This window comes from Grammomys surdaster, unplaced genomic scaffold (genome assembly GCF_004785775.1).
Source record: "Grammomys surdaster isolate TR1022 unplaced genomic scaffold, NIH_TR_1.0 138, whole genome shotgun sequence".
In the NCBI taxonomy this organism is placed as follows: Eukaryota; Metazoa; Chordata; class Mammalia; order Rodentia; family Muridae; genus Grammomys; species Grammomys surdaster.
This window is the reverse complement of record NW_021604596.1, coordinates 2,988,760-3,012,362: the sequence shown is the minus strand read 5'-3', so window position 1 is coordinate 3,012,362 and position 23,603 is coordinate 2,988,760. Positions and strand designations below refer to the sequence as shown.

Here is a 23,603-nt window from a genome sequence, read left to right as displayed (position 1 = left end):
AATTTGGGGAGGGGACAGCCTTATCTATTTGATCAATTTCTGGGACTTCCTGACAAAGTTTTTATGAGTCTTAAAAGGAGCTTCCCTCCAGGATGGCAAGTTTGCTACACAAAAGGAGGCCAGAGCAGGGTGTAGGGCATCTTCATCTGTTGCTATCTCTTACTGACTTGAGGCTTACAGTTGACTCCGCTGCCTGTCTCTGTTCCCCAGTGCTGGGGCTATGGGCATGTTCGGGCACACTGGGCCTAGTGTGTGGGTGCTGGAGATCTGAGCACAAGCCCTCATGGATGCAGTATTATCACTCACCCACTGAGCCTCTCCCCAGCCCTGAGATTTCTTTTATTTCCTTTGTTCCATTCCTTCCTGATCACAGTTGTTCTTCTTGCAGAGGTCTCCTGCGTGGACGGAGGAGTGTGGCCCTTTCTGAAGAAATCCTCCCAGCATCCTCTATCAAAGATGCGTCAGCTCAAAGGGAAGCCAAAGAAAGAGACATCCAAGGACAAGAAGGAGCGGAAGCAGGCCATGCAGGAGGCCCGGCAGCAGATCACCACTGTGGTGCTGCCTACCTTGGCTGTAGTGGTGCTCCTCATTGTAGTGTTTGTGTATGTGGCCACGCGCCCCGCCGTCACCGAGTGAGCACCTCCATTCTAGCTTTCCCTGCAGAGATGTCCACAATGCCAAGCTCTGAGCAGGAGTGCCCTGTCTCCTCTGGTCTTTGACTTGATCAACATTTCTCTACTTTTGGGAGGGAGGGAATAGGGAACATTTTATCAGCGAATGTGCCATTTACCTGATGGTCCACTTCATGTGCCTTTCAGACTTCAAAGCAGTGTGTGTGTGTGTGTGTGTGTGTGTGTCCCTTTTCCTCCTGAAATCAATGCATAGCTGCACCTGGGGAGAGCATCTCCAGGTGATGCTGTTGGGATGAGCCGCCCTCCTGTCCAGCAGCATGCTTCCCTGCCCCCGTTCACAACTTTCTAAGGGGACAGCCTTTCTTCTCTGTGCTTGATGGGATTTGAAATATGGTGATTCAAAGTGAAATATTTATTTTTTGAATAAAGGAGATAATAGTCTTAAACTGAGTATTTATCTTTTTTGTGTGTCCCTTGTCCCAGCCTTGCCTCATTGTCTACCCCCTCTTCCTGGCTGCTCCTGCCTCCCTTTTCACTTGCTGCTATTCCATACTTGCAGGGAATGATGTGTTTTGACTGAGTAAGTCTAGAGAGGGACCAGTTGAGTGCTAATTGACCTCCTTTTGCAAACTCATTGGAGTATGGCCACATAGGCTTCCTTGCTGGTTAGCCGTTTTTTGCTGGCTGGCACATTTGCAAATGGAAACACCTTAGTCCACTCGGTAAAAGGTCAGGCTTTAGTCATTCCAGGTTTTAAATGCAAATTTGCCAAACATCTTATCCCAGCAGCGGGTTTCCCAGTTCCTGGTGCCTGATGGAGCTGCCTCCTTGGAAACCAGGTTCCTGGTGCTCTGTCCTGCTGATTACAGAGATGTTTGCAAGGAGAGAAGGGTTTTCCAAATACAGTGATGGACACATGTCTGGCTGAAGGCACAGGTGTTACTAGGTATTTGGAGACTCTTGGAGAGAGCCTTTCCTGAAGAGAAAATGAAAGACTCCAGCTGATGTCTGCAGATGCTGACTTGGGTGAGCAGGTTGGCTCAACCTCTTCTGCCCAAGTGTCAGTGGCCCTGTATAGAGATTTACTAAAAACCTGAGTGGGCCACTCAGGGTTCTCTCTTGAGCTTGTGCCCAATACATTCAGCCTCTTTCTGTGAACTGTAGTTTCTAGAGGTGACATAAAATGTCTTTACCTGGATCTGTATCCTCAGTAACTTAGGCGTTGTCTCTCAAGAATTCACACAAAACCCACAGTGTACTGCAGAAGATGGGAAAGGTTTACTACAAAAGGGGCTTTTTCTAGAGGGGAGGTGGTCAATGGCCAAGAGACCACCATACTAAACTGCATGCTTAGGTAGGCTTTCCTGAGGCATGTTTTTCCTATCCAGGTGCTTGACAGGCTTATGCGGATTAACTCAGGGAACAATGATACATCTTTGTTCTTCACCAGAAAGAGCTTCCTGCTCAACAGTAACCATGAACTTCCTTGTAGTGCAGATTGTCGTGTCTCCACTCTGCCCCAGATATCCGACTCAGATCCTGAACTTTCAGTTCCCAATTTTACATGCTGTGCATTTTGAGGAAGGGGCCCATGCTAATGAGCTTCAAGTTGCTACTCTACTACCTAGCAAAGGAGGTGAACCTAGAGGACCAGCTCCAGAGGCCACAATCTCCATAATGGTGTGTTGTGTTTCAATGGATTCTCTCAACTCAGCATTGCCCAAGTGTATTGGAACAGGCCTCCCCTGGTGAGATCTGTGCAGCATCTTAGATGCTGTTAGAAGATGAGTCCAGCATCCACTACAGGGTACCTAACAGGCATACTCACAAGCCTTCATCCAGGTGAAGAGGAGCCAGGCCCAGGAGACATGGAGAGAGATGTCTGTCCTGTGGGCTCCTTATGTAAACATTTGAGGGTTCTTTGATCTTCCAGATTTTGAGTTATCTAAAAATATGAGTTTGGGGCAGCAAAGGTATTTGTGGATTCCACTGCTTTGGCTTCTTAGCTAAGCAGGCTCAGGTTCCTAAACCTGACCTGTAGAGAGCCACATCTGTTCATTTTACCTTTGAGATGGTAAGAGGATACATTGAAACACAAAACCAACATAGCATCCTATCCAGTACATCTCGGGAGCTCAACAAATGCCCATTTCTGCTCTTGTCAGTGTGTGCAGACCCTCACAGCATACAATGGAGTCCTGCTCCCCAGGCATCTCTTAGCAGCTTAGATTCCAGGATATACATGTGATGGGCTTTTAAGTCCTACCTGACTCTTTTTTTTTTTTTTTTTGAGATAGTAGAAACTTTGCTATTCTTCATACATTAAGCTGCTTCTGTTTTATTTATTTTTAGATTTAATATATATATATAGTCCAGTCAAGTCATTATCCCCCTCCTGGTCTACCCTCCAAATGTTCCCCTTTCCACTCCCCCTTCCCTGTCTCTAAAAGGACATTTCCATTCCCCATCCCACCCCACCAGACTTCTCCACTCCCTGGGGCCTCAAGTCTCTTGAGAGTTAGGTGCTTGTTCTGTGGAAGGACACACAGATTTGAACTGGCTCCCCAGAGTCAGTGGCTAGGCATGCTCAGGGAAGGTGGGCTGGAAGTGGACTTTTAAAATTAATATAATCTTGTGGGTGACCCCCTGACCTGCATGAAAAGTTGGTTTGCTGTGGATCTGCTAGGTGGAAGCTTACCAATTCTCAGGGTAAATTGTGCTCACTCGTGTGGCTCACTTGGTAATTCCAAATTATCCCCAGTGACTCAGTGGTTTCGTGAAGAAATCAAATCATTTATTACGAGTGTCAGAGTCCTGCTGATGTTTGTGCAGTGGGATATGGAGCTCTTGGTGCTTAGTCCTTATTACTGAGCATGTTCCAGAAGAGAAATCAGGTTGGAAATAGGAATAGGAAGCATAAATGGTATCATTTAATTTTTTTTTTGTCTCTAAATCAATGCTTCTCTGTGTGTTTGTTTACCTATTCTTTGGCTAAGCAAAGTCACCATGACCCATCAGTACAGTTGCTGGTGTGTGAAACTAAGTGTGAAGAATTCAGACCCAGTCTTTTCTCAGTGTGACACTGGCGAAGTGCCTATGTGGCTATGCCTGGCTATAGATTCTCATATCATCTCAGACACCTCCCAGAGTTTCTCTGAGGACTAAAACGTCACACAGAGCTCAGAGACCCAGGAGCCCTGAAGAGAGAAGTGTCCAGGGAACCTGCATGGCCTGGCCACTTGCTGCATGCTATGTGACTGTGCTGGTTACTTACGAGCCTGCACTGAGCGAGCAAGGATCAGTTTAATGAGTCTGAGGCTGCCTCTTCTAATTCCTCCCTGGCTAGTTCAGAGAGTGGGCGGCATGTTCCCCTCTCTGCTTCCTGAGGCAGCCAGGCTCACCTGTGAATTGGAGATGCTGACACTTGTGTTGGGTTATTGGCAAGATTAAACAAATGGCTTTCCCTGATCCCCCAGAGGATCTTGTATCATCATTTACTTGCTAGAGGAGAGAAAAAGGAAGTGCCTTGGTTATGTTCACCATCATGTGTGTCAGCATCCTCTGCAGCTATTTCTTGATGCTGTCTCTTGTGGCAAGTCTGCTGATGTTACCGGGAATGTGGTTTCTGTCTGCAGGGGCCATGCCAATTCTGTGTTCTCTATGGTATTTGCCACATACCACTGTATAAGCATCAGATATTAGATATAGTATCTTCAGATTAAGAAAATATATGAGAGCTGCCTTCTAAATCCTTCCGGAATGTTTGCAGTAAGAGTGGAGATGTGCAGGGTTTGCAGGTGACTGTCCCTGTCCTCATGTTTCTGATATTAGGAAGACCAAGTGTGCCCATCTGGCTTGCCCTGCCTACTCAGTTGGGCCCTACTTTCTTCTGATAAGTCTTTTGTGGAGTATCTTGCCCTCCACAGAAAACTTCCTTGACATTAATATGTATCAGGTGCTGGCCTGTGTTATTTCTCTGCCAGTTCTTTGGGAAAGAACAATCTTTTCAAAAAGCTTTTAATCACTTCAGCTGCTAAATCATAATCACTGTGGATCTCAGAGAGTTCCTGAATGCTTGGTAAAAATGGTAAGACTCTAGCTAAGCCTCTCTACTTCCCTTGGCATTTTCCTTCCCACTGTTTCCTCAAAGTTGTCTGTCTTTGAACTCTCCCAGCAAGAACATTGTTTTCAACTTTTGAATATTCCTTTTCCAATATGGGTCACCTGGCTATTTCAGAAGGCCTGTTAAGTTTCTGGGATCAGATCTGGCTCTCACGTTGCCAGCTGGTTCAGAATGGAATAAATTAAGAAAGCTTGCCATGAAATTCTTTTGCAAACTCCTCCATTTTGAAACAAATCTACTTCCAGCTTTGTAACTGGCTGCTTGAACGCCCAGCCGGCCTGTTTCAGTCTCTGCACTTAGAATCAGCAGACCTTAAACTGCCTGCTTCAAACAATCCTTCCAGATTGGCGTGCCAAAGACATAGTCACATCTACAAAGAGATACATAATGCAGAAGTGTACAACAGAGATAGAGAAGATGGCGAGAGATGAGGCAGGCATACAGGAACAAAATCCATGGCAACACTTGTAACAGCAATGAAATAAGAAAAGGTAGGATAGATGTGTCACGAGGGGTGGAAGGTGGCAGATACGAGGCAGGCATGAAGTGATTGAAGATATGTGGGTTGATAATCTGGCCTCAAATGTATGTGAAGTGAGTGATGACTGAAGCAACTGAAGATCAAGATAATAAAACTAGTAAGTTTGATCTGGTAGATAAATAGACATGACAAAGCAATATTTCCTCAACAAGAAGTGTACAATCTTAAGAACACACTTGGAAACATTAACACAAATTGGCTTAGTTTCTAAGTTGGCTGAAAAATATAAATCAAAGGCTTCAAAAGTTTCGGCAAGCGCTGAGCAAGACAGACACAGGAATCCACAGAGTTACCTCCATCAGTTCATTGGGAACCAGAAATAAACTGTGGATGTGGAAAGCAGATTGGCATGGTCACGAGCTCTGTGGCTCTTTCCTGGGTGACCACTTTGGTCTTAGGTGCTCACAGTACGGTAGCCTTGTGTTGGCTACTATTCTTGGCTTTGGCTACCTACCAGTGAGTAGACTGTACAGTTCCTGTTTTTCTATGATGTGCATTCTAGTGAGTGATAGCTAACACAGGACAGTAACACAGAAGCCTTTGTGAACGAGGAGGGCAGCATTGGAGACAATTTTATTACGAATATTTTATTGAGAAACTGTAAGATTATGAAGTTCAAACATCCAAGGGAGAAATAGCACAAATACAGCAAAAGGATTTTCACTGGGGTTTAGCATCACCTGTTCCGTGGCTATGTTTCTGAGATTATGGCTTTAGAATAGCTGGCACAAGTTGGAAGTGGGGGGAGAAAGTGAGAGGGGACATAAAATCTCATGCACAGTCCAGGAAACAATGAGTAGCCTAAAAAAAACAAAATATTTGCAAATTTTACCTCTGATAATGGGTTAGTATCCCAAATATGTAGGGAACACAACTCAAAAGTGAAACAGATGAGTCAATTAGAAAGAAGACAAAGGATCTGAGCAGAACTCCCCCCATCCCGTAACACCCCCCACCCCCCGTCTCCTACTCCCCCCAAAAAAACCCGACTGAAAAGGTCACCGAGTGTGTTGAAAGTGACAGACAGCACCACTCGGGGAATGTGGTTGTAGCCGTGAAATAGGCCACGCACCTGTTAGAGCAGGATGTTGTCCAAAGGACTAAGGATGATTGTTGGACAGCACATGGGGACTACGCAGCCATTTTGCTGAGAACATAAATAAGCTAGGCTGGTGGCAGCGAGCCCAAGCAATCTTTCTGTGTCTCTCCTTCACAGTGGTGTAGCTATTGGCCACACTTAGCTCTTCACGTGAGTGCTGAGCTTCCGACTTTCATCCTCACGCTGTAGAGCAAACACTGTCAGCCACCGAGCCATCTCTCCAGTGTCTAAATACAGATCTTTGTAAATGACTTAAAACCTTCGTCTGCTTGATTATGGTCAAAATGACTGGATGCGAAGGCTGGGAAGTGAGAGGAATGCACAGTGCAAATATTAGACCACAGTGTGATTACAAGGAGCCAGAAGACCCCAAATCGTATTTACAGGAGTGTGGGTGAGCAGTCAGTTACAGGACCGTGAGCAACTTATCAGTGGCTGCAGCCTGGAAGAAATGTCTCTCTGAAAGGCCTCATGAATCCCTTACTGTTCGTAAGGGAACATCGGTGGGTCTGATCCTGAGTGGGTCTCAGCAGGTAATCACAACTGCTGAGCAATCAAGAGAGCAGTGGCACACCATACCCAGAGGACAGCTTTCTCCTGTTTAGTGAACACGCCTTTCTTGTTTGTACGGAGCTCTGCAGAAAAAAACCCCACAGCCCATGGAGCAAAGCCAGCTTGCCACCTGTTTGAACAGATGGGGGCTGAGAATAGTTGTTTTTTAAAAGTAAATGTTTATTTCGAGATAACTATAAATTCACGTGGAACTGTGGGAAATGATGCAGGGGTAGTGTGTACCCTTTACCTAGTTCTCCACAAGATTAACTTCCTCACACCTATCCCGAGTGAATGATAGCCTGCCACTGTGCCACTGAGGTGATTTGCCCTCACAGGGCTTCCCACTCCCCTCCAGAGTTCTCGGTTCCTGCTTGCTGACACATTGTCTCTCCCTCTACCCCCGTTCTCACTCTTCTTTTTGATTATTTGAGTGTTTTCTTTTTGAAATACTTTTGAAGATTATTTTATTATGTTTTGCCTGCATGTATACATGTGTGCCACATGCTTACCTGGTGCAGCAGAGAGAGGACAGTTACAGTTGTGAGCCACTATGGGTGTGCTGGGAACTGAACCTGGATCCTCTGCACGAACAGCCTGTGCTGTAGCCTCCTGAGCCGCCCGCCTAGCCTTGTTGGAGGATTTTCAGGTTTTGCTTTTGGATGGCAGTATTGTTTAATTTGTGTTTCCCTCAAAAGGCTAATGCTCAACCTTTGTGTCACCCCCCCACCCCACCCCCACCCCGCTCCTCTGCTGCTTGGATGCTCCTTTGTCTCCCCTGGATTCTCCTGGGTGCAGTGGGGTGAACGGGCCTTCAGGTCTTTTAACTGTATTCTACTATTGTTGACTGTTTTGATGTTGGGTTTGGAGAGATCTTCATGCATTCCAGACACTAGTTCTCACCAGCTATGTGATTTGCAAATGCTTCCCAGTAGGTTTTCTTTCATCCTCCTAACAGGGCCTTTAGCTGAGCAAATGTTTGTGGTTTGGGTTGCTTCCCATTTGCCAATTTGCCTTTTTATGCATCTTGATTTTTCTATGTCATCTCAGAACCCTGCCTAGCTGCAAATCCCACAATCCCACAGGTTTTATCCTAGGGTTTTTTTTTTTTTTTTCTAAAAAAAGATTTATGGCTTCCCATTTACATCCATGATCTGCATTCGTGTGTGTGTGTGTGTGTGTGTGTGTGTGTGTGATGCATGTATATTTATGTGTTCATGTCTGGAGATCAAAAGTCAATGTTGAATATTTTTCTTTACCTCTTTTTACGTAACTTGGGGAAACAGTCTCTCACAGGACTTGAAGATTGCTGATTGGCTAGACTGGCTGGCTGGCGGCTCTAGGCTTCTGCTCATTTGCATGCAGATATCAGGCACATGCCACAGTGCCTGGTTTTACATGAATACTGGAGATCTGAACTCAGGTCTTTGTACTCTCATGGCAAACACCTTACTACTTGAGCTATTCCCCAGCACCCCCCTTTTTTTTTTGGTTGTTGCTTTTTGATAGGGTCTCACAGAGTAATTCAGGATGACTTTGATCAAACTTCTCAGAATCTTGGCCTTAGCCTTTCAAGTGCTAGGATTATAGGCTTGTGCCATCACACCTGATACAATCTATTTTGCAAAATTATTAATTATATTATTTATTAATTTCAAAAAGTTAATTTTACCATAAGGTACACATTTTCCCCTTTCATGTCCAGCCCCTCTAGCATTTGCTGAAAGGCTGTTCTTCCTCCTCTGTATTCGAAATGCTTGGGTAAATATGTGTGGGAATATTTCTAGAGTCCTTATAAGTACCTGTGATGGTCCCTCTCAACTGTTAACTTAAGAGAGATTTAGAATCACCCAGGAGAAGGGCCTCTGGGCAGGCCTGTAGGGGATTACTTGATTAGGTTGATGGGCAGGAAGATTTGCCCCCTGTGGGTGAGATGTTTCCCTGGGCTGAGATCCTAGACAATATAAAGAAAGCAGGAAAGCTTTACTGAGCATCCATCACTGTGCTTCCTGACAGAAGATGCCATGTGAGCATCTGCCTGAGCTCCTGATGCTGTGCCTTTCCCACCATGGTGGACATGGACTAAGACAACTGTTTCTCCAGTAAGTTGCTTCTATTGGGCATTTTATCACAGCAACAGGAAAAGCAGCTAATGAGAGCCCCCCAATCCTAACTGCTCTGCTTTGCAGGCAGTCACAGTGACTTACCTTGTGGTCTCTATCATGATGTCAAGCACTGTTCACGAGACTGCTGCCCTCCGCTCTCAGCACAGAATCTGTGATGTGCGTACAATAGCATTTGTCTCTATTGTGAGTTGACGTGTGCTTGTGTGCTTGATAAGTTTGCTCAGGATACAGTAAGTGTGAACACGTGTAGGAGAGGCGTAGCTAAGCTTTCGTGGTGGGAAGGTTAGGTGTATCGCCTGCATCTTCAACTCTGGCTATTTTAAATGTACAGTGAGTCAGGATATAACACTACTGTGTCTCATAAGTCAAGGGAGAGCTGCATATCATCTTGAAACTAGATACATTCACTTCTCTTTTGTGTTTTCAATTTTTAAAAATCCTATACATTTCTTTACCTTTCTATCTAATCTTTAGAATAATCTTGCTCCTGTCAATGAAAAATTCATGCTGGGATTTTGAGAGAAATTGTGTTAAGATAGATTATCAATTTGGGGAAATTGAGCCCTTTGCCGAGCCCTTCGCTGTGCTGCCTTCCGATCCATAGTGTGGCTTCTGCTGCTCTTCCTGTTAAAAATATTCTTCATTTCTGTGATCTCAGCTTCCAACAGCTCTATTGAATCCAACTTCTACACATATTTGTTAAGATTCCAGTAGGCCTTTCACTGGTGTGATCACACAAAGAATATTTTAATGTCATTGTACACATTCATTATTGCTGTATACTGAAGCAATCAGGTTTAGTGTGGTCATCTTGAATTCTGAAGGCTTAACCCGATGACTTATTAGTACTAAGAACTTTAAAAATAGATTCCTTGTGCCTTCCTATTAGGGAATTGCATCTTCTCAGATAGGAAAGGTTTTATTTTTTTTTTCTTTTTGTCTGTCAATCTCCCCTCTTACATGACTTTTTAATAAATAACTCATTGGGTTTGATTAGGGTTGCTTCCTTGTGCTCGAGCATGGGGTTACTTACTTACTGTAATATGCAACTGATCAGTGGGTCCACTCCTCCCCTGCAGCAGCTGTTAACAGACACTAGTATCTCACCTAGGAACGGGACCTTGCACACCTCTCCCCTACCAGGCTGTAGTATTGATGGGCCGAATTTGATGTAGGTTTCACTTGTATAGATAGCCATAGCCACTGCGAGTTGATGAATACACCAGCCACAGAACACCAAAAAGCCAGTGTTTTGCAGACTCTTTTTCTTTTTAGCATCTCCTGTGATGTCCCCCAGCCTTCGGAGGGTAGGTAATATGCCCCATTTAAGGCTGAGCACTCAACAGTCACTGGCTCTCAGCACTTTGCCCAGTTTTGAGTGTTTGCATTAGCTGCTGCCCACACAGAAAGAGGCTTCTCTGACTTGTAGTAGCAGTGCTGACCTATGGGTATAAATGAGCGATTCTCAACCTGTGGGCAGTGACCTTTTAAGGTCTTGAACAACCCTTTCACCGGGGTCGCCAAAGGCTATCTGCATATTAGATTTATATTACATAAATCATAGCAGTAGCAAAATTACAGTTATGAAATACCAAAGAAAATAATTTTATGGTTGGGGATCACCACAACATGAGAAACTGTGTTAAGGGATTGCAGCATTAGGAAGGCTGAGAATCACTGGTACAAACATATATATTTTAGAAGGCAGTTTGACAACATCCACTTATCAAAACAACAACAATAGGTTCCTCTCTAGCGCCTCGAGCCTTCTCAAGCCACGAGCTTTAGGCTAGGTTTATGGCACCAGGCATGAATTGAGCAGGGTCTAAGTCCACTTATAATGTTGTTGGCTATCTTTTAAACAGTTGTGCCACTGTTGGACCAGTGAGCACGACTTGCCTGGTTGTCAGTATTGCAGCATGTGGAGTCCACTGCTGAGTAAGGACACTGATGACTTTTCTCACAGTGTCTACAGCACCTGCTAGCATGGTGGAAGCTGGCCCGCAGGGATGGGATTTTTAGGTCAGTTCTAGCCTGACTGATTCTGGTATTGCAACCTAAGTGTGTGGCCTTACCACCTAGTTTGGGCGGTCACATGAATAATGGCAATAGCCTATACTGTTTTGAGGCCCTCTGGGGCCTCCCTGAGGAGCAGGTCCTAGGGAGGACCCCACACTTGACAATGGGGTTTTAAACCTAATAACCAATGGATTCCAGGAGCAGTGGCATCTGCCCACGTAGAGTAACTTCATTCAAACCTCCTTTCGAACGCCCTCTTTAAAAAGTTATATTTCTAATTAGCTTACAAAGTAGGAGTTTCTGAAAGGCCTTTCATACTGATTTGCTTTAAGGACTTGTTCCATTTTAAGTTGGTTTTCTAATAACAGTTATGTTTGTAGTTGTACTGTTCTCATGTTGATAATTTAGACCTGTTTTCTTCTTTTCTTCTTTCTTCTTCTTCTTCTTCTTCTTCTTCTTCTTCTTCTTCTTCTTCTTCTTCTTCTTCTTCTCCTTCTCCTTCTCCTCCTTCTCCTTCTCCTTCTCTTCTCCTCCTCTTCCTCCTCCTCCTCCTCTTCCTCCTCTTCTTCCTCCTCCTCCTCCTCTTCCTCCTCCTCTTCTTCCTCCTCCTTCTTCTTTGTTAAGTCTTTCTATAGATGAGTCAATTTTATTGATTTATTTTTCAGAGACAGCTCTCTGACTTTTCTCTACATTTTCCACTTTACTTTCTAGGCCTCTTTGTTCCTACGAGTTTGGCAACTTTCCTTCCTTTAAATCTTTTTTTTTTTTTTTTTGACTTTATGTTCCTAGATTCTGGAGAGATTTGAGCCTTTTCCTATTTGTTAATACATACATTTAGTTACTAAACTTCCCTCTTAGCACTGCTTAAGACTGCTTTTGAAGAAGGCCTTACCCCTGAGCCAAGGTGTATGTCCTGACTCTCAGAGTGGACAGCCTATCAAAGCTTCAGCTGGCTGTGCTCTTTGACTGGATTAGTCTTTTTTTTTCTTTTCCTGGAGGGAGGTGGAGATTTTTTCTGAGGCTTTTTGGTTTGATATTTCAACAGCTTTTCTAGCTCTAGTTCACAGATATGGGAGGGCATTGGGTTGCTGGGGCCGCCCCAACAGTGTGTCACAGACTGGTGGCTCAGAGAGCTGTCCCATGGGGTCTAGAGGCTGAAAAGTCTGAAATCAAGGTGTTGACTGTGTTCCCACTGCATGCTGTGAAGAAGAATCTGGGGCCTGTGGTTTGCTGTCAATCTTTGGCATTCCTTGACTGATAGAAAGAAGCACAACCTTGATCTCTGCCTTCACTGTCACATAACAGTCCCCCAGTGCACATCTGTGCCTCTAGAACTGTGAACAGCAAACTATTGTTTACAAGTTATCTGAGCTAAGGCATTTTGCTACAGTGGCATAAATAGACTAAGACAGCAGGCCATCACACTTGAAAAAACACAAGTTGATTGGATAAATGAGAAGCTTAATTTTCTTTTTTAAAGAATCATCTATTGTCTTTGTGTGAGAACAGGCTTGCACATGCCACAGCTGGCCTGTGAAGGTCAGAGGACACCTTCGTGGAGTCTGTTCTCTTTATCTACCTTTCTGTGGTTCTAGGAATTAAATTCTAGTTGTCAGATTTGTGCAGAAAATACTCTGTTAAGCCATCTTGCCAGCCCCATTAATTATCTTAACTTTTCTCCTCTTGCTAAGAAAAAAACAAAAACAAACAACACACTGAAAACTGAAAAAAGGAAAAGCTGATATCAGGTGGAGTGCTGAAGGGGCAATTTAAAGCAAGTCTGCTCATGAATTGATAAACCTATGCATGGAGTCAACTGGTCCTTAAGACACACTCTTCCACTGTCCTTCCACTAAGGTCTAAGAATGCTGTATCCTAGAGATCTTGATTTCAGTCAACAAGGTTTGTCTATGAGACTACCCTGAGGAGACTCAAGTGGTCCAGGGCTTAGGAAAGAGCGAATTCTAATAATTTCTATTTAGTTTTGGGATATATGTACAAGATGTAGACGAGATCAGATGGGCTTGGGGTGGTTTGGCCATAGGCTCCATTGTAAACAATTTCTTCCCATCTTCTAAGGGTAACTAACACTCACAATCTTTTTCTCTATTTGCTTTGGGTTTCAGTCCTTTTTTTTTTAAGTATTTATTTATTTATTTATTTATTTATTTATTTATTTAAGTGCTCTATTTGCCTGCATGCCTGCATGATATAAGAGGGCATCATGAGCCACCATGTGGGTGCTGGGAACTGAACTCAGGACATTTGGAAGAGCAGTCAGTGCTCTTAACCACTAAGCCATCTCTCCAGCCCTGAAGTTTCAATCCTTTTTATTTTTGTGGTGCAGTGTGGTGTTGCTCTATTCGATTAATCTATTTATCCACTCTAATCTCCCAACTCGTTCCTTGCTTCCCACCCCAATGCTCTGGATTCTTGAATGAAAGACACACACACACACACACACACACACACACACACACACACACACAGAGCCTTCTATTTTAATATGCCTTAAAAAACTCAATGGTTGGACCACTCCCGAACTTTCATTGCTAACACCTCCCCTACAATACTCTTGAATTATTACTTATTAAAATCTATATTCCGTCTTTGCTACCTTGGGTCCAGGCCTGTAGCCTTCCTGGGCTCTGATCCCAGACTTTTACATGTTGACAGTTTCTCTGTCTCTCCGTCCTACACTTCTCAAGCCTAGACCTTACCCCCACCCCCACCCCATCTCCCCATCTCCACATGGGGCTTTCTTCCTCCTCTTGAGTTTCTTGCCTGGGAATCCTAAAAGTCCTGCCTCTGTCTACCTGCCCAGCACCAACAACTTTGTTTACCAATCAAAGCCCAGCTGGAGGCAGGGACCCTCAGCATCCTACATGTGAATTCCCATGTAATTTCAGAACCCAATTAACATAAGCAATAAACCAAATCTACAACAGTGCGGGATCAATCTCAAAGCTTCAAGCAGTATTTTATTTTTATTGTGCCTAGGCTAGAAACTAATCCATACCACAAAGGTACCACAGATCCTATTGTTTTCCTCACAAGGGGCTTTTGTGGGCACATTAAAGGGATGGAACTCTTCTGATGTTTTGAATATATCTCTATTTCCCATCTGCCTGCTATTTTTTTTTTTGATGGTTTTCAAGTGTATGCATGTGAATGTTTGTTTACCTGTGGGGGCATGCAGAGGCCAGAGGGTGATGTCAGGTGTCCTGCTCTGTCATTCTTTTTTTTTTTTTTTTTTGGTTTTTCAAGACAGGGTTTCTCTGTGTAGCCCTGGCTGTCCTGGAACTCACTCGGTAGACCAGGCTGGCCTCGAACTCAGAAATCTGCCTGCCTCTGCCTCCCAAGTGCTGGGACTAAAGGCATGCGCCACCACCGCCTGGCTCTGTCATTCTTCATATTCCTTCCTTGAGACAAGTTCTCTCATTGAATCTGGAGCTAGGTTGGCAGCCAGCAAGCTCCAGTGATTTTCCTGTCTCTGTCCCACATAGCATGAGGCTTACAGATATGTATGGCCATGTCCTGTCTCTTCACATGGTTGCCTGGATCTGAACTCAGGTCCTCATGATTGAGCAGCAAGTCCTCTTTCTCACTGAGGCACCATGCTGACCCCTAACATACTAGTTTTGCTGATATCAAATGCTTAAGTTTAAAAGCTGATTATGTGGTGTGTGTGTGTGTGTTGGGCATACATGCACACTATAGCATGTTTCTCTGTCTGTGTGTGTATTCCGTCTTTAAAGAACAGGGTATCAGATTATCATCCTTGTATATTTGTTATGTGAATTTCATTGTTCGTTTTCTTGCTATTACTTCTGTAGAAACTGGACACTTACAAAGCAATTGAATTTTACATTCCTTTATTGTATTACAAACAGTGGTGATTACAAAGGAGATGGAGGCAACACGATGCCCTGCATTTGCTGTGTCTCAGTGGCAGCATGACTCTCTGGTACAGTGACTTTTACTGTGTACACTGCACATTCAAAGTCCTTGGTGTTAAGGCAGAACACTACAAAAGTGAATGTAAAAGCAGCAAAGATGTATCTGTTTGCTTCTGAAACAAATCTTAGGGTGTCTACACAGTCCTTTCACTTTACAAGTCTTTGGGTTTTGTGCCTAGCACAGAGTGGCTGCACTCAGTTTCCTCACATTTGGAGTTGAGCACTTCCCTTTCTTGCTGCCTGTTACACAGGAAATGGGATCTTAACATACATGATTAAAGTCAGAAATAATTCAGTTATAATCCCAAGCCATTCCTTAGACAGGAAAGAAACCCTTTGGGGCTATTCATGTTTATGTTATCCTAACAGAATAATTAGTATGTGAAATGCAGAAACAGAAGCAGCTTCATGGAACAAAGTCCTATTTTCTAGCTGCTGTACACAAGTGATTTACTCAGGACACTAAACCAGATTTCTCGGTTTTAGGAGTCTGCTTTGCAAGTGTTTCTTGGAAACTTTTCTTTTTCTCATGGAGAGGAAGCAAACAGCGAAGGTGCAAAGCTCATATGTGTCTGCTCTGCTTGAGTTTGGTGTATTTGTTCAGCGTGAACTCGGTGTGTCTCTGTAGCTCATCGATGTGTGTGTTGAGCAGCTTCTCAAGCTCCTTGGCCCGCCTCTCTTCTTCCAGCAGGAAGTGCTGCGCAGCTAGGGACGCCCGCAAGGATATATCTGGTGGAGACTGAAGAGAGGAGAGGTAAGTGAGGCTAGACCAATACAAAGCCTTTACAGCATAGGCATGACTTCTCTGACAGTCAACTCTGCAACTTAAGGAAATACTGAATTTTGGGCGGGGCCCTCCTCTTGTAACATAGTCCCTGCTAATGAAACCCTCAAGGATTTAAGACATCTCAGCACCAGCCCATTAAAGAGCCCTAGAAAGGAAAACTGCAGTGACCAGCTACAAACCCAGGATAGATGCAAATGCCAGAGATCACAAGCAGAGCACATTTTATTGACTCACAAACCTGTAATCCAGAACATGGGCAAGTCCCAGATCTGAAGTGAAGATGAGGCAGATTGCATAAAGATGGCTCATGCAGAAACAGGAATCAGGATAGGTTTAATGAGGGGGCTGAATACCTAGGGGAGTCAGGCAGGGAGAAGGCTGGCTGAGGATGTCCTGATGGAGGTGGCTGCCTGCCTCTGTGTGTGTATGTATGTGTGTGTGTATGTTTGTGTGTGTGTGTGTGTGTGTGTGTGTGTGACTGGTGCTTTGGTCCTCCCTCACAAGTCAGGCTTAGAGGAAGAAATCTGAGTGATGTCCAGTGTACCTGGCTGGGAGGTGTGGGAACATTTCACAGCTTGTAACATTGTTTAGTGTATATTTAAACAAGAGGAAAAATGTTATGGAATAAAGAACAATATTAATTTTATTTTAAAAATAAAAATATTTTGAAATTATATTTTAATCTTCCAGTTCTTTTATCTGTCCTTCTTTCTCTTTACCAGTCTTTGAGACAGTGTTTCATGTAGCCCAGGCTTGCCATGTAGTTGAGGATGACTTTGAATTTCTGATCATCCTATTTTTAACCGCCAAGAGTGCGAGCTAGTTTCCAATGTGCACCAATGCACCAGGCTGCCGTTATTATTCTTTACTCTTGTTTCCTAGGAAGAACGAAGCTTTATGGAAGTGAACCTGGTTAGAAGGTTAGCCCATCAATACGTGACATCACAGCAGGCGATGGCAGAGCCCTGCAGCCTGATCCAAGTGTTGAATCCCAACTGTACCTCTGCACTGGGTGCAGCCTCCCCACCTGAATCGGAGGAAAAGCCTGGAACATGCAGTGTTTGCAAATATACTGAGTCCACCGTGTTTTCCCTGCAAACACAGGGAAAACACACTCTGTCCAGGGCAAAGAGGATCAGAAGCAGCTGTCCTTCATGTAAGTTAGATACTGTTGACACCACATTCCCACCCTGGGCTAATTATGTTTCACAGTGAATTCCAAAGGACCGTGTCCATCTGGACACTCAGAAGACCATTTCTGTGGAGTAACATCAGATTAGTCAAGCCCGTGAATCCAAGGCTTGAAAATATACATACACTCCACAGACCAGCAATTGCATTCCTGGCTAATCTCTCTCACCTTGGGGAATTAGGACTCATTTTGATGCTCTGTGGGATGGCCAGGCATATGGTAATATATAAAACTTATCTGGGTTTGCTGGCTTTGTTTGTGAAACAAAGTGGCACACAAGACCCAGGGGCTGGCGTGTTTTTAGGTTGTGTGGGGCAGGCAGGGCCATTCATATAAAGTATAAGTTAATAAACACTGAAGTTCTGTGTTCTTGGATAGAACAACCTGATATTATCACTGGGCAGCACAGAAGGGGGGTCCTGAACAAAGGGGGGTCCATAGTGGGTTCAGGATAGGTTAGAAATCCTGCCACTGAGGTGAAGTGAGTGGTAAATCCTGTTCTAGAAAAATCTCCAGTGGAGATAATGCCTTGTATATTTCATAAGCCTCAAGGGGAAGGTCGTGTTGCAGAAGTTTAAGGCCAGAGCGAGGCTGTGCCCCCTGCAGCAGAAGCCTGCATGCTCTCCAGGTTACTCCCTCCCCTGCTGCTGAGCCCAGGATGACACAGAGCATCTAGCAGGCAGACGATGGATTTTTCGTGTCCCATCTTATGCTCTTGGCAACCACAGAGGATATTACATATAAATCCAACAGCAGGGTGAGTATCTCACTGAGAGCTACATAGGTACCTTCTGTTGACTCTCAGGCCAGCTGAGATGTGCTACCCCTCAATAACATAAAGCAGTCTCCCTGTGGCTTCTAGACCTCACAGGATCCATCACACTGTGGAGAGGGGAGGGTTTTCTCTGCACTGGAAGTGGTCTGCATTCCTGGCTAACCTCTCTCACCTCAGGAAATTAGGACTTATTTTGATGCTCTGTGGGATGGTCAGGCATATGGTAATGTATAAAACTTATCTGGGTTTGCTGGTGCTTGCCTGTTATCCTAACACTCGAGAACCTGACTTGGGAAAACTACTCCAAGTTCAAAGCCAGCCTGTGCTACATGCTGAATTCTAGCCTTGAATCCTGTCTCTAAGAAACTGGAAACAAAAACCGAAAAGGCATAGCCACCAATTCGTGATGGGGTATCAGGTTCTCTTAGATGTGATCAAATAATCTTATTTCAGAAATGGCACTGCATACCTCTAATCCCAGCATGCTGGAGGCAGAGATAGGACAAGTGGATCATTGAGATAGGCCTGGTCTATGTCATGAGTTGTGAGAGGGCTACATAGTGAGACCCTGCCTCAAAACAGCAACAAGCAAAACAAAAAGAAGTGACATTTTAACATAGCTGTCCTTTTCTATATTAGACTCAGGATTAAATAGTCCAGGATTAAAGGGAAAATCAGCTTCCAGGAACTCACCAGAGGAAGGACTTCATTGTCACCAACCAATGGACTTGCCATTTCTTTGGTCTGAAATGGCAAAGGTGACAAGGGTGTTGGGCTTCTGTTCAGCTCACAGTCTTGGCTAATTCTAAAAGAGAAGAAATGGATACCAGTGTCCTTGTTAAGTATCTTAGTTTCCTTTTTTATCCTATTGCTGTGATAAAACACCATGGCCAAGACAACTTGTAAGAGAAAGTATTTAATTTTGCTTATGGTTCCAAAGGGTTAGAGTTCACAACAGTGGAGCGAAAGAACAGCTGAGAGCTTATATCTTGTCCATAAGCACAAATCAGAGAGCAAACTGGGAATAAAAGGCATGAGTCTATTGAAACCTCAAAGCCCTCCCTCTGGGACACACCTCATCCAGCAAGGCCACACCTCCAAATCCTTTCCAGACAGTTACACCAACTGGGGACCAAGGATCCCAGTATAGAAGGCTATGGGAGCCACTCTCATTCAAACTACCCACCTAATACCATGCTTGTTGTTGTAGCTAAAGGTTCTGATTTCCCCCATGTTCAACCAGGGAGAACCAATCAAATGATTGAGTTTGTCTGGTTATTTCTTTGAAAATAAATGGTCTTTCTGAATAATCTCCAACTCACTTTAAAAACCCGGAATGTAGAATGAAGAGGCAATGGTTGCTAGGCAGCCTTAGCCTTCCTAATTCTATGTGGTGACTTTGTGTTTCCGGGCCATTTAAATAACCGAGGCACATTTGACAGAAACCTCAGAAGACAGACCAGCACTGCCGAGGGCAGTTCTATGGAGATAGTTTAAAGGTCTCTGCTGTGCTTATAGACATTCATAGCAAGACATGCTTTGTGGATGGGGAATGTGTCACTGTATTAACTAGCTCCTCTGGATTCACTAACTTACCCCCGATCCCCACTCATGGTCTCCCAGACTCCTCACACACTTAGTCTGTTTGAGCTCTCTGCCCTCTCTCGCTTATGGAAAGGGTTCTCAGGACAGGTGGAGGGTCCATGCATGTAAAACACATAGAGCACGGTGCCTGCTGCAGGCTATGCACCCAGTAAGGACAAGGTGCCGTCCTGATGCCACCTTCGGTCTTCAAGAAAAGCACAAGTGGCTATCACCACAGGTGAAGAAACTAAAATGTGAAGTTAAATTAGTTATCCAGTCATTTGCTTCGTTTTTCTTTCTGGTACTGGGGAATTGAGTCCAGGATTTTGCAGAGAATGCTGGTGAAGTGCCTTAGCACAGGCTATACTCTAGCTCTATTTGTGTCTGTTATTTGAAATAGGGTCTCCCCAGACTGTCCTTGAAGTCCTTTCCTCCTAGTGTCTCTGCCTTCTCCCCTGATACCCCAGTCCCTCTGCATGTGGGATTATATGTCTTTGAGTCACCAGGCCCACCTCAGTCATTTATTTTAATTGTATGAATTTTTTTTTCACTTTTGAGATTACAACATAACTACATTATTTCCTTCGTTTCTCTCCCCAAACCCTTACTCTTTCTCAAATTCACAGCCTCTTTTTTCATTAATTATTACATGCATATATGTATATGCTTATATATTCCTAAGTATAAACTGCTCATCTGTCTAATGTTACTTTAGATTCTAAAGTAGGGAAGCAAGCAACAGTTTAACACAGCTATGACACCTGTGAACCACACCAACAAGTTGACCAGCACTATAAGCCTATGTGTGCAGTAACCAACAGCTTTCTAACTGAACTTAAGATCCACTCAACAAGAGGGTAATCATGCCTGTGCTAGAAACCTAGCCAACTCCCCAGGCCCGGTAAAGTCATGGATCTTGAGGAGAACTTACAATTTTCTTAACCAGCATCGTCCTAACTACAGTTGACAGTCCTCACCCCTCAGGAAGGACACTCTTGTTTGCAACAGCCAGAAGCCATTACAGAAAGTCATACCTAATCAACGTGTAGACTTGTGGTGTCCGTTCCCAGGGGATACATCTACAATACAGCTGGTGTATTTAAGGCTCAGGGAACATTACAGAAGACAGAGCAGAAAGGCTGGGAGAGCCAGAGATGGTGTCTGATGGGAGACTGTCTCCTAGGAATGTCAGAAGTTACACCCATAGTCTCAGCACAACTGCCCAAATATGAACAGAACAACGAAGATTCCAGTGGACACGCCAGAGTGGATGGGGAAGGCCATTGTGTCTCAACACTATACAAGGAACTACAGGCAACCAAGGTAGCCTGAGAGGGAGAGGGAATCTTCCAGAACACCAATTGTTTATCCATACCAAATGCTCAGCCCTGGAAACAGTGTTTACTTTAGAAGTGAGACTAGATACTAGGAACTGGTAACTTTGAATTCAAGTTCAAGTTTTCCTGGAGTTGACACCCATGATAAGGATGAAAACACACTCTAGAATTTGTCTATTGTGCTAAAATATTGGGTGGAAAATATAAGTTAAAAAACACTGGGCAGATAAGTGAATAATGAAACAAAATGACATCCCTTAAAATCGGACCAAAGACTGTGGGGAAAATTTAAAGGCCACCTCAGCGGTGAGGCCCCAGAGGGGCTTCCACCGCTGTGGCAGATCTCACATTCGGGAGGAATCTTATGGTTCCAGCGGCCTGGAGGCCTTGGTGGCGGCAGGCCCCAATAACACGAGGACGTCCTTGGTTCCAAAAAGGTTTATTGTCATGGCGGATGATAGATGGATCTAGGTGTACCCCCCAGAACTCAGGGCAATCCCGAGTTATATAGGGAGGGAGAAAGGGGGAGGATTGGGGGGAGGATCTGGGGGAGGCATGTTTAATTTGCTCTGCCCTCTGGCCTTCATTAGTATGTAAATCCCTAGGGCCTGAGGCCTATAGCCTGGCCTATGTGACTGAACAATGTAATTCTATGGAGACCGTGACTGTTTTTCAGGATCCTGGGTTCTGGGGGGTGCCAAACTCCTGCGGGTTCTCACGAAGAATCCCACCCAGAATCTGCAGAGTCTCAGGGTTCTAGGCACCTGCTCTACCATGACCCAGGATACTCTTACGCAGTCCCACAAAAGACCACCCCACTTAGCCTGTTTGACTAAATATCTTTCATGAAAGTGGGGCTTAAGTTTAATCAAATCACCAAAGATCACGAACACATAAAAATCTGTTCGAAAGCTCTTTATCCTTACTAATAGACTCAGGTTTCCCACAGGTGGTAACCATTTCCAAAGCAGTGCTTTGAAATAATTGCAGCCCCGACCCTGTGATTTTCTGTTCTCATCCAAAGCCCGGTCCACATAGACTTGCTTCTTACACAGACTTCGAGTCTGTGCACACAAATGGCAGGGTGCATCGTGCTAGGCCGCTGCAGATCAGCTCAGAGAAACAAACAAAATGTGTTCCTAGGTTTTACTTATCTTGAAATAAATCTTTCCCCCCATTATCCCACACCATAATTACCATGGAAACAGAACAGCAAACTAAATAGAAATAACATGGCTTATGATATGAACAATAGATGAAACATCTCACAGTTCAAACTGAGCAGTTACAATTGCATAATGCGTTCTCATAGAATCTCCGGCCTGTGCCTAGTGTCTACACTTCAGGTTGGGAAAAACAAGACAATTATAGAGGTGATCTGAGAAACATTATATGTATGTGTGTATATGTGTGTGCTTATGTGTGTATGTATGTGTGTGTTTATGTATGTGTGTATATGTGTGTGTGTGTGTAATCTCAACTGTGCAGAAATTTTATACAAAGTATTATTTGTTCTAAATTATCTAAATAATTATCCCAATTATCCATTTTGTTGTGGATGCAGAGATGGCTTTGTGGCAATAATTACTAAGATTTATGTAGGAATATTTTTTATATTATAAGATCAATAAAATAGTGAGATTGAAGGAAAAGACTACATTATGAAGTAAAGTGCTTTGGCTTAAATCATCTTTATAGCTGAAAGCTCTTCTAGAACATAGCTATTCAAATACTTCATAAAACCACCTTGCACAAAATGCTGCATGTATCAATTTAAAGTGGGCTTAAAAATTACTGCAGAAGGCTTTTAATATCCACTCACAGGCTGAACTGTTCAATTAGCTTTCCCATGAGCCCTGCTCCGGGCCGCTAAGTATGGCAGGCTCATCTGCTTGGAAAGGAGGCAGAACTCCTCATGGCAGTCCTGACTGCAGTTTGCAAGGCCTCTCACATGTGCCCCTGCCTCTTCTCTGGGTCCTTCTCCTGGACTATGGGATGATGTCCTAGCCAGAGGTGAGAACCCTCCCATTGTCACTGACCTCCTTCCAGCCTTGTCTTCTCACATCTCCAGAAGCTCCCCATTCTATGACCTGCACTGTCTCCTGGCCTGGAACCTTTGGTCTGTTGTATTCTGCTCCTTATAGGCTAATACCTCAGTATAGAGTGTTCATAATTTATTTTTGGCTTCTAGATCCATCCCTTGACAAGGGACCTGGCAAGCAGTAATTAATGACAAACCTGCTAATCTTGTGGGGTTTTCCTATTAAACAATGTATTAGGTAGACATGAAGCCATCTAAATGATTAATGTTTCCGATTACTAATCTCTTCTCAGTTCATAAGAATTTAAAACCATGGATTTACTTTTGAAAAGATCTATTTTTACGTGTGTTTGTGTGTGCACCAGTGTGGGCCAATGTGCTCCAAATGTATGCAAGTGCTGGTGGAGGTCAGAGGGAGTCAAATCCCCTGAACTGGAGTTCCAGGAGGTTGGGAGTGCCTGATACGGGTGCTGGGAGCCAAGCTCAGGTCCTCTGGAAGAACGGTAAGTGCTCTTAACCACTGAACCATCTCTCCAGCCCCTGTGCCTTCACTTTTAAGTGTGTATTCTCATATAAAGACAAGCTCCATTTATTACAAAATTGGTTTGTCATTAAAATTAGTTATATATTAATAGTTCTGGGACTTAGTACTCTAAATCAGCTTGTAAATTATCCTGCAACTTCAAAACACTATCTTGTACGAACACTATTCAGAGCATCTTAACCAAATTCCATTATGTCTCATAAAACTTTTTAGAGTGATGAGTATATTATTATTCTAGAAACTAAATGCTTTGAATCACCTAAAAGTGCTGAAGATTTCAAGAGAGTGAACA

At 43.9% G+C, this 23,603-nt stretch overlaps 2 protein-coding genes across 6 annotated transcripts in view; one reads left to right on the top strand and one right to left on the bottom strand.

Annotated features, from left to right (window-relative positions):
* The window catches only part of Smco4 (single-pass membrane protein with coiled-coil domains 4), a 52,526-nt gene extending 51,444 nt beyond the window's left edge, over positions 1 to 1,082 (top strand). For all 5 annotated transcript variants that reach the window (XM_028763380.1, XM_028763381.1, XM_028763383.1 and 2 more), the window contains one exon: positions 389 to 1,082. In XM_028763380.1, the coding sequence (XP_028619213.1) occupies positions 457 to 636 (180 nt within the window). In that variant the 5' untranslated portion in view covers positions 389 to 456 and the 3' untranslated portion in view covers positions 637 to 1,082. The remainder of the gene's footprint in view (positions 1 to 388) is intronic.
* A 13,868-nt stretch (positions 1,083 to 14,950) lies between these two features.
* The window catches only part of Deup1 (deuterosome assembly protein 1), a 63,530-nt gene continuing 54,877 nt past the window's right edge, over positions 14,951 to 23,603 (bottom strand). Inside the window, exons 13-14 of the mRNA XM_028763441.1 lie at positions 18,499 to 18,610; positions 14,951 to 15,790 (exon numbers count right to left, since the gene is read on the bottom strand). Coding sequence (XP_028619274.1) covers positions 15,614 to 15,790; positions 18,499 to 18,610 — 289 coding nt within the window. The 3' untranslated portion in view covers positions 14,951 to 15,613. The remainder of the gene's footprint in view (positions 15,791 to 18,498; positions 18,611 to 23,603) is intronic.